This window comes from Parasteatoda tepidariorum, chromosome 2, assembly GCF_043381705.1.
Source record: "Parasteatoda tepidariorum isolate YZ-2023 chromosome 2, CAS_Ptep_4.0, whole genome shotgun sequence".
Taxonomy (NCBI): domain Eukaryota; kingdom Metazoa; phylum Arthropoda; class Arachnida; order Araneae; family Theridiidae; genus Parasteatoda; species Parasteatoda tepidariorum.
In genome coordinates, this window is record NC_092205.1 from 48,656,425 (window position 1) to 48,667,054 (window position 10,630).

General features: G+C 30.6%; 1 protein-coding gene across 1 annotated transcript; it reads left to right on the top strand.

Moving 5' to 3' along the window:
• The first annotated feature begins 177 nt into the window (after window positions 1-177).
• Window positions 178-2,539, top strand: LOC107454608 (cactin, spliceosome C complex subunit). Its single transcript, XM_016071855.4, has one exon. The coding sequence runs from the start codon at window positions 344-346 to the stop codon at window positions 2,264-2,266; it is 1,923 nt and encodes a 640-aa protein (XP_015927341.1). The 5' UTR covers window positions 178-343; the 3' UTR covers window positions 2,267-2,539.
• Window positions 2,540-10,630: the final 8,091 nt, after the last annotated feature.

The window sequence follows — 10,630 nt, forward strand, 5'->3', positions numbered from 1 at the left end:
TTCTGAAATACTTAAATCTATTGCATCTATCAATAATTAAATAAATTGAGTTTTTAAATTTAGAAGCCAATTTCTTGCAAGTTTATTTTTTATCTTTTTATTCTTTTAAGGGCGCTTGTTTTTATTGAAAGCATAAGAATTAGGTATGGCAACAAGAATAAAAAATTAGAAGTATGTTAAAAAGCAACAGCAGAATGGCAATACTTATTGAGATTTACGTAAACAAAGTAAAATTTGTTGTATTTTGATAAATGTTGTTTAATTATTTCTTTTTATGTGAAACGTATATATATTATTTGGAGAATTAGTAACGTTTCGTCAGAGTTCATTGAAAATTTCAAGCATGTCTCAGAAAGATTCATCCGAAAAAAATCTTTTAAAATCCTTAGAAACTCCGGAAGAGAAGCGTCTAAGAAGATTCGCAAAGAAAGAGTTGAAAGAACGTAAGAGAAAGGAAAAAGTGTTAGGATGGGACAAAGAATACATAAACTACACAAATACTGATAACCCCTTCGGTGATACAAACTTATTAAATACATTTGTGTGGAAGAAAAAACTGGAAAAGGAGGGTCTTAACAAGTTAGATAAAGAAGAGTTGGAACGAAGAAATCGACAGAAGCTAGAACAAAATAAGCTGGAATTAGAAAAAGTTAAACAGCGTCGTTTAGAGAGAGAAAAAGAACGAGAGTTCAGAGAAGCAGAAATGACGAGAATTCAAAGAGAAAAGGAAGCAGCGACTTTTTCTGAATGGGAGAAACAGGAAGATACATTCCACTTGCAGCAGGCTAAATTAAGATCTAAAATCCGTATTCAAGATGGAAGAGCTAAACCTATCGATTTATTAGCTCGTTATATCAGCTCTGAAGAAGAAGATTTTACTGTTGAGATGCATGAGCCTTATGTATATCTAAATGGACTAAAAAGTCAAGATCTTGAGGACCTCCAAGAAGATATAAAAGTCTACATTGAGTTAGAAAACGGGAAGAACTTTGATTACTGGAAAGATCTTCAGATAATAGTTGATGATGAAATTCATAAGTTAAGAGAACTGAGTGGATCTGAACATCGTGAAAGCATTAACTCATCGGTTAATTCGGAAATAGTTTCAATTTTTAAGGGTAAATCTCCGACTCAACTTCAAGCTATGTATCGCCAAATTGAGAAGAAAATTGCAGAGAGAGGTGAAGGTTTAGATATTAGCTATTGGGAAACTTTGCTATCACGACTCAATGCTTATATGGCCCGTGCTAGGCTACGAGAACGTCACGAGGAAAACTTGCGACATAAGTTATATAAACTCAAACAAGAACAAGGAGTTGAGCGTACTCCCTTATTTCCTTGTGTATCTAATAACAGATTATCTGATGATTTAAAGGATAATGATGCTCCATCTACATCCAGGGTCTCAAATGTGTCCTCAAACTTAAGTGACACAAATACAGCATCAAATTCAAGTGATACGGATGCACCATCAACCTCTAAAGACACAAATGCCTCCTCGACATCGTGTGACAGAAATGAACCTTCTACTTCGAGTGACACGAATGATCACGTTTTTAAAGAACCTGAAAACAAGAACACTGAGGTTCAAAATAATGAAAAAAGTAAGATTACTGGAAAACCTGTTTTGGAATCCTATGAGTCTGGCCGTTACAGTCCTGTGTTAATTCGTTATTCTAAAGTTGAACCAGGTGTTATTCTTTTGGATCCAGTTGAAGATGCTGATCGTTTGGAATTCATGCAAAAGCGTCTGTCTAAACAAGGCTCTGCATCTGGAATGGATCTTTTGTCTGAAGAAGAAAAAGCTTTTCACAAAATTGCCAAAAAGGGCATGGATAGTGATGAGGCAGTGTTTAGCGTTGAACATAATGTAGACAAAGCTTATACTTGGTCAGATAAATATAGGCCTCGTAAACCGAGATATTTCAATCGCGTCCACACTGGCTTTGAGTGGAATAAGTATAATCAGACCCATTATGACATGGATAATCCTCCTCCTAAAATTGTTCAAGGATATAAATTTAATATTTTTTATCCTGATTTAATTGACAAAACTAAAACTCCAGAATATAGTTTAAGTGTCTGTGATGATAATAAAGATTTTGCCATTCTAAGGTTTAAAGCGGGTCCACCTTATGAGGATATTGCATTTAAAATTGTCAACAAAGAATGGGAATATTCTTACAAAAGAGGTTTTCGTTGCCAATTCCATAATAACATATTTCAGCTATACTTTCATTTTAAACGTTATCGATATCGACGATAAAAGTATTAGAGATTGACTTTATGACATATTCAAGTAATATGTGTGAACGGAAATTTTTAGCTTTGTATTTTCAGTATGTATACATAATAAATTTCTGATTCATTGTCCGAGACATCTGTATAAAAATATAAATATTTTGTAGCAACACTATTTTATAGCCATAGAGAGACTCATCAAATATCTATAATATATGAATCTAATGTTCTGATTTGTTAATAATTTTCTAAGAGCTGTATCACTTTGATTTTATTAAACTGTGTAAATTGTTATGAATTTTCTTTTTTTTTTTTCTTTTTTTTTTTAACAAAAAAATTTTTGTTACATAAATGGGATAACTTAAAAATATTAATAAACATTAGAGATCCCTTGAAATAAGTTTCTGGTTCTCTAGAATAAGGAGCTTTAAAAAACTAATATTTATTACCAATCTTATTTAATTACACAACAATAATTTTTTTTTTCTTTGCTAAGTCTTTCAATTTTCAAACATCATTAAATGAAGTTACAAAGTTGAAATATTTAAGGATTTTCACTGTGGAAGAAGGTTGAAAATATATTTGTATCAAAAAAGTTAAAAAACTACCTTTAAAAAAAGTCCTTTTTTCATGAAAATTAAAATGCTTAGTGTAAGTTGAATGAGTGTTATAGATGTTGGTATTTAGAAATTTGCTTTCAAGTAATAAATGCAAGATATAAGTTTCATTTCCTATTATCAACCTATAAACTATAAAGCTAGTTGACTCAAACTTATTTAATTGTTTCTTTCAAAAGTTTCATGCTGCACTTAGTTTCTTATAATCACTTCAAATTAGTTTGGCGAAAGCTTGGTTAAATAGACACCCTCAAGATCCAGAAACTCACCTAATACAAAGTTATACTGTGGAATAAAATCATGGCAAATTCTTTTCTACTTTCGAAATTTAAAGTATCTAAAAAAGTGAGTTCTGATAAACCAAGCATAAATTATTAAACTTCAATTCATTTTCCCAAAATATCAAAATGCAAACAAATTATTTAAGGATAATGAAGGGGGTAAGTAATCCTGGTATAATTTGTTTGTATTTGGAAGGGGGGGATTCAGTATTAGAAGCTTAATGATTTACTCTTGGTTTTTCGGATCTTTTTTTTTCTTTTTTTTTTTCTTCTATAATTTGAATTTTAAGTCAAAAGTTACTAATGTAAGTAAAATAGAATATAGTCTCATCTTAAGAGATGTATCTGCTTAGGAGAAAGACATGTTGATTGAGAAATCAATTGCTGTATATTTGTTTAGCTAAATTACGAAAAAATATGTACATAATTAGAGGCAAGGAATTATATTAATGCATTTTTAGACTTAATCATAACTATATTTATTTAAACTTATAATAATTTATCATTTAAAATTAAAATATGAAATTTTAAAGCTTATTTACTGAATTTTTTTTTTAGACTATTCACTCATTTGAGTTCTGAAGTAGTTACATGAAATGTTCATTTAATCTCAGTTTAATTTTAGTGGCATAATGCAGTAGAAGATCTTTTTAACTCAAATATTGAAACATGAAACTTTGCAACATATGGAATTCTATGTTATGTAGATTGTTTGCATGTCATTAAACTTACCTACTACACATGACAATATTCAGGTACGTATATAACAATATTTATGGGACATGTCAATATTCATGCCTGAAAATAATTTTTTAATACCAATAGTTTAAAACACGAAAGTATGCTCTTTTTTAGTGTTTAAAGAAAAATTAAAATTTCAAGAGCATTAGCATTAAGAACCAACAAAATTACTTATTTTGGTTCACTTTCGAGATTGTAAAGCTATGCAGTTTGTAGAACTGTGTTATAGAGCTCTACAGTATCTCTACTGTTAAACAATATTTTTGCAATCATTCATATTTGAGCTATTTTTGGGCAAAAGGTAGTCTTAGTATAAACTTGTCTACCTTAAGTTTTTCTTCTTTTTGTTAAAAATTCTGTTTTTGCGTTTCAAGAATTTTTCAGCATCTTCCAAATCGTTTTTCTACAGTTCAAACAATAATTAAAGTAAATTTTAACAAAACTCTTGACTCAAAAAAATGTACTAATTAGCTTAACTATTACATTTTAAATTATTAAATTGCATAAAAATGTATTAATTAGCTTAAAAATTTATTTTCTGATGTTATTAAAACTTTACTTAAGATTGTCATTGCTTAAGTCTAAGGATTTTTTGTGTAAATGACTATTTGTAGTGCATTTGCCAAGCTGAACTAAATTGGCAGAATGTCAAAAAAAAATTTCCAAATTCCTAATTAGTGAACATTTTGGGGGAGATGAAAGAGAAAAGTAATTTTTTTTTCTCTTCCAAACTTGTTTTACCTTTTCTTAAAATAAAAAATAGAACTACCTAAAAATAGAATTGCATAACCTGACCAGATATTGGGTAAGATCAATAGTGATTATGCATCAATATTATGGATTAATATTGATGCATATTAACTTATAATTTTTTCTTTTTATGATTTTATTAGTCTGCTTTAATCTGAAAATTTTATAATCCCGCATTTTTAACTGATGTATTTGTGTTACATTGTGAAGTGTATTATTTCTTTAGAATCTTTGGTCAAGGAATTAAGAAAGAATACTGTATTAATTTTTGTTCATTAATGTCAAAATTGATTTTTTTTCGCTGTGTAACTAAATTCAGCGGAAATAATAGAATAGGGATTTTTCGATGCAATGGAAAAACTAATCACAGTAGAGTTATAATTTTTTGCTCTGAAAGGATGTTTTCTAATAATTTCGAATTAGTTTTTGAATTTTCAAATTCATTTATGTTGTCCCGAAAAGTTATTTAAAAATTCTTATCTTTTCTTGTTTTTTGGAAAATAACATGAGCTTATTTATTGTCTGCCTTCTTTGAAAAAGCGAACTTTTTTTTGGAATATTTTAATTAGAGAACTTGATATTTATGTTTATCAATTGAAGAAAAATTGTTTACTTTATGATTTCCTGTTTGGTTAACCTTGTGTCTAACTTAACTCCGGAAAAGTAAAGTTTATACCCCCCTCAGAGCCGGATTATACCTTTCGTAGGCCCTAGGCATAGCCGTTTTTGGGCCCTCCTTCCTCCACTCCTCCCCTCTTTTCAAAATACATGCTAAAATTTTCTTGCTCAAATTAAAGATAAACTTGTGAATACTTTTCCTAACGTTCACATTGCATTAAGAATATATTTGTCGATTCTTGGATCAAATGCAGAAGGAGAAAGATCTTTCTCCAGATTAAAATTGATAAAAAATTATTTGCGTTCAACAATGAATCAAGATCATTTGGCATGGCTCGCACTTATGTCTATTGAATACGACATTTTGCGTAGTTTGGAATTCGACAGCATAAAACAAGATTTCGTTGAATCCAAAAATCGCAAAAAAGTAATATATTAGATCATAAGATTCTGCAAAATAATTTATTACCGAAAAATATTATATTTTTATTTGTATCTTCATAATTTTGTGCAAAATACACTTGTTGTTAAAGCTAAATTATTTTTGTCAACAAATTTTTTTTCTCCCAAGTTTTTCGTAGGCCCTAGGCACGTGCCTATAGGTTAATCCGGCCCTGACCCCCCTTTTTTTTCCTTTTGGTTTCTACCCATATATTTTCTCTGTTATTTCTCTTAAAATTAGCTGCAAAATCGATAAAATGAATTGTTTTTTTTAAACCGTTTTTTAGCAAGATGTAACTTATATTATTGATCATTTTATGATACATTTTTAAAACAAGGATATTTTTCTAAACGGTATGCATGCAGAATATTTTTTTACAAATTGCAGTATTGATGATAGTTAGAAAATTAAGTTTGTATAACGTAAGATGAACGCTTTACAAAATTTCTCTGATATAAAACTCGAAACACGTTCACGAAGAGCTAAATCCTTTTAAGTTTGTTTGTAAGCTAAGTTGCTTGAGAGAATATTTAGAGTGAAATTAATGGTTATACATCGTAGATCATATTAACGAAATGAGTAGGCTATGATAGGGGGGGTAACGACATGGCAGACCTCATGTAACATTGTACAACTCTATTAATTTTATTGATTAAAAAAAAATTTTTAAGATGATACTTTGTAATGTGCATTAGATTGCGTGGATGAGGGGAAAAAATAGTTGAATCGCCATGGGATAGCTACATAAATTGCGCCAAACTGCTTCAAAACAAAATATATACTCAGTGGAGCACTCTGGAGATCATTCTGGTAGGGAGGGTTAAAATTGATAATCTTAGTTTTATTTTTCAGGAATGTTGAACACTAAATTATTTTAAATAATATTGTAAGGAGCTATGGTGGCTCAGGGGATAGAGCATTCACCTCCCAATGAGGTGAACCGGGTTCAAATCAAGCGATGGCTGGTCGATACAAATTCCACACTGATTACAGTGTTGATGTAAAATATCCTTAGTGGTAGACACAATCATGGGTTAGAATCCCTGCTCCATGTTACGCAAATACGGGTTAGTTCCGTCGAAAAGTCCTCCATGAAGGCCAAATTTCTTATAATAAGGTTCAAAATTACGAGGCTGCGGAGTTGAACATTGGTAGTCGTAAACCCAAAATTGGATCGGCTGCTTAATGAGAATTATAAAATAATATTTTAAGAGCCATGATGTCTCAGGGGATAGCGCGTTCACTCTCAAATGAGGTGAATTGAGGTTGATGAATGAGGTTGAATTCTAGTGATGGCTGGACGATACGAATTCTGCACCCAACTCGCGCCGACCACTGTGCTGACTTAAAATTTCCACAGAAAGGCGGTTCAGGGGTTAGAATCCTATGGCGTCGGGCTAACGGTGCGATTTTTGTAGTTTTCCTCTCCTTGTAACTCAAATGTGGGTTAGTTCCATCAAAAAGCCCTCCACGATGACAAATTTCTACCAAAATTAATTTCCTTATCTTCTGGATTGGGTTCAAAATTACAAGGCTATAGACTCGTAAACCCTAAATTGGATTGGCCGTTCAAAGGTTATAAAAAAATGTCCTTAAACTGGTAAGTATTTTTCATCAATAATAAATTTATTATACAATTAAAAAATTTATTATTAATTCATATAGTTAAAATACAAAACATATAGATTGAGTAAAAATGAATAAAAAATTTCATCCTTTTACTTTTCACATTTAGTCCCATGTCCATTTTCGTAGATTTTTCGACTAGGTGATTCAGAACATATCCTCTTTGGAAATTGTTATCTCTTTATGAAAATACAGTGCGGGGAGTGAAAAAAAAAAACACACGGAATAACTTTTGATCTAATGAGCGAATTTTCACGCACTAGGGTTCAAAGGAGCAACCTCAAACATGCAAATTAATCTGTGCTATTTATGTTACGATATTTTAAGTTACGAAATCAGCCACAAAAACTTATTTTCTCTGAATAATATGCTTTCTTCTTTGGGCGGATTCGGACTCCCTACCCTGAAAATATATTGGGTAACCGCTCAAATCTACTCAAAAATGTTATTTTATAAGCATCTTGCTGAACCGAATATAGAAATTGTTTGCTCTGATTCTATCCAAAAACCAAGTTTACTTGCTCCAAAACACATTTTTTCGGCTCCAAAATGGTTATGCTGTTGTTCCATCCTTCCTACTGTGGCATCAGAATGTACTAAAAAAAATGACATGCCCAAGATTGTTTTGATATTTAAAAACATATATTGCAATTTTAATTAATTCATTGAGAGTGACAAATTAATATATATGCAATTCCGGGAAACTAAAAGTTTTGCTATGCCTTGACTATATCTTAATATTTCTGATTTGTTTTGAAGTATGTCCTACATTATTGTACTTTGTCCTATATTATATATACATCCTTAAATATGTCTTACGTTTTGAATCTTAAGTCAACATCACTCTAATGCTGTGAAGTTTTTCTCGCACACATTATCGCTTCAAAAAAATGAGAAAGAGAAAAAAACATTCATTGGATTCTAATTAAAATGTCTATTGTAAATTTCTATCTTAAACTTTTAATTAATGTTTTTAAAGCTAAAATCAAATGCAACATAAAATAGGAAGTTGAAACTATGATAATAAAAAATAAATGAATGACCCCGTTATAAACAGAATATAACTTTCCCCTAGGAAATTCAAATAAATGTATGAATACGTTGTAGAGGATGTTTATCAGTCTTGTTTCACATACTTGCTGTCAGAAAGGATGAAAAATGAGGTTTTTTATAAGCTTTATTCATGGTTTCGAAATTTCTTTTGTTCTGAGTTGGCCAAATTCACACAAGGTAAGAGTAGCAGAACTTACAAGCTGAATGAATGACTGAAAATAATGTTTTTATGGTTGAATTCAGATTTTAATTCAAAAGCTAATATTATGAAGAGGGCAAAGGCAAAACCACTGTAATACTTATGCACACAAGCAAATAAATTAACGTTACTCTCTGAATTACGTTTGACCTATAATAATCGAATTTTTACGAAGAAATGGAATACTTGTTTTAGAGGCTGATGTCAAACCCCGCTATTGTGAACACGGTTTATAGTGAACTCCCGGATATAGTGAACGAAATGTTCGCTCCCAAGCCTTGCTAACCACGTAGGGGAGAGTTGGATAAAACGGGATACCATTATTGTTTTTATTTACTACGGAATATCTGTTTAGGAAAACAATACATTATTTTTTTTGTAGCTGCAACATTTATTGAAGCACACAAAAAACATATTTTCAACTAATTTTAATGACAGCGAAATAGAAAAAAAAATTCATTTCCAAACTCTTACATATCCCGTTTTAGCATACCTGGGTTGGATAAAACGGGATAGGGTTTACAATGTTTAATTTTTTGCATATATATAAAGATAAAATAATAAATAATGCAAATATATAAATAATTGTTTATGTATAATAATTGTTTATGTATAAAAAAGTCTTCATCAGAGAAATACATTACAATTAGTTCTAAAGAAAGATGTGAAATCCTAGAGTCGAAAATAAAATGCTTAATAATGAACGTTAATAAACAAATTTTGCATTACTATATAAAGAGACTAAATTATTCAAAAATTATATATAGTTAATATAAATAAGTTGTTTAAAAAGCCTAGGCCTACATTAATATATGGCTATTTTAAAATGTAATAATCCAATAAATAAATAGGTGGATAAAACGGGACATGAAAAACTCTATCCCGTTTTATCCAACTCACAAGTGTCCCGTTTTGTCCGACTCCGTCACTTTTTGAAACAAACATGGTTGCTGCGTAAATGTGAAAAGAAAATTAGATAGACTGCACATAAAAATATTGGTAAATAAATGGTTAATTAAATTTAATACTCACCGGAATTTTATTCCCATATATGTAGGCAGTACAATGTAAAAAACAACGCACGTAAATGTAGAAAATGGCAAAAAAATAGAGTAAAAAAATTCTGAGACCTACAACTTTCTATCAAATAGTGATCTCGAGGCGGGACGCACCGAGAATGATATAATCACGGTCGAATAACACGTTTCTGTCGTTGTCCACTAGATAGCTGCAATAGTCTGGTCCCTAGGCGACGTATCCCGTTTTATCCAACTCTCCCCTATATGTTATTTTTTGTGGTTATAGTGAACCAAAAAAGAGAGGAAGTTGGATATTATGAACTTTTTTCTGTCTTCGACTGATTTATTTTCTTCATTTATAATAGTATTCGTAATAATTTTGAAACTTTTACTTCAAAATAAATACATATACCGATTTTTTAAACCATCAATAGCATGGAATGTAGCAATAAGCATTTTTTCTTGCTTGCTTCATTATTAGATAGCATTATTGAATTGGTTCAGGATTCAAAGAAGCCGCAATCTTCCAGTATCTGGACAAATACTTCAAGTCAAAGCTGATGAATTTGCTAAGCGATTTGTTGAGATTACTTTTATGTGCTCGAATAGCTGAGTTTGAAAAGGCGGAATAACATAAATTCAGGAAAAATTATCCGAGATTCGGGAAGTGTTTCCGTATCTGATATTGAGAATTGCTCTTCAGCTAAAGATTACTAATTTTTTTTGTACGCAGGACGAAAAGTAATAAAAAATAAAAGTTAACACATTTTTGTTACTAAGTATTATTTTTCAGTCATTTATTTTTATTTCATTTTATTGGTCATTTATATAAATAATGTGTAATAAAAGGAGGGAGTTAGGAACTATTAGTTAAAATTATTTGCGGAACGGATATAGTGAAGTACCGGTTGTAGTGGACCGAAATTTCGATCTCTTGAAGGTTCACTATAGCGAGGTTTGACTGTAATTGATTTGCACTTATTCTGAAATCGGACACCAAAACTTGCCTATCTCTAAATGGAGATACTTTTTTTGCTCTTTCA

Coding starts and splice junctions, on each gene's coding strand:
- LOC107454608 (XM_016071855.4), top strand. CDS start 344: ATGTCTCAGAAAGATTCATCCGAAAAAAATCTTTTAAAATCCTTAGAA.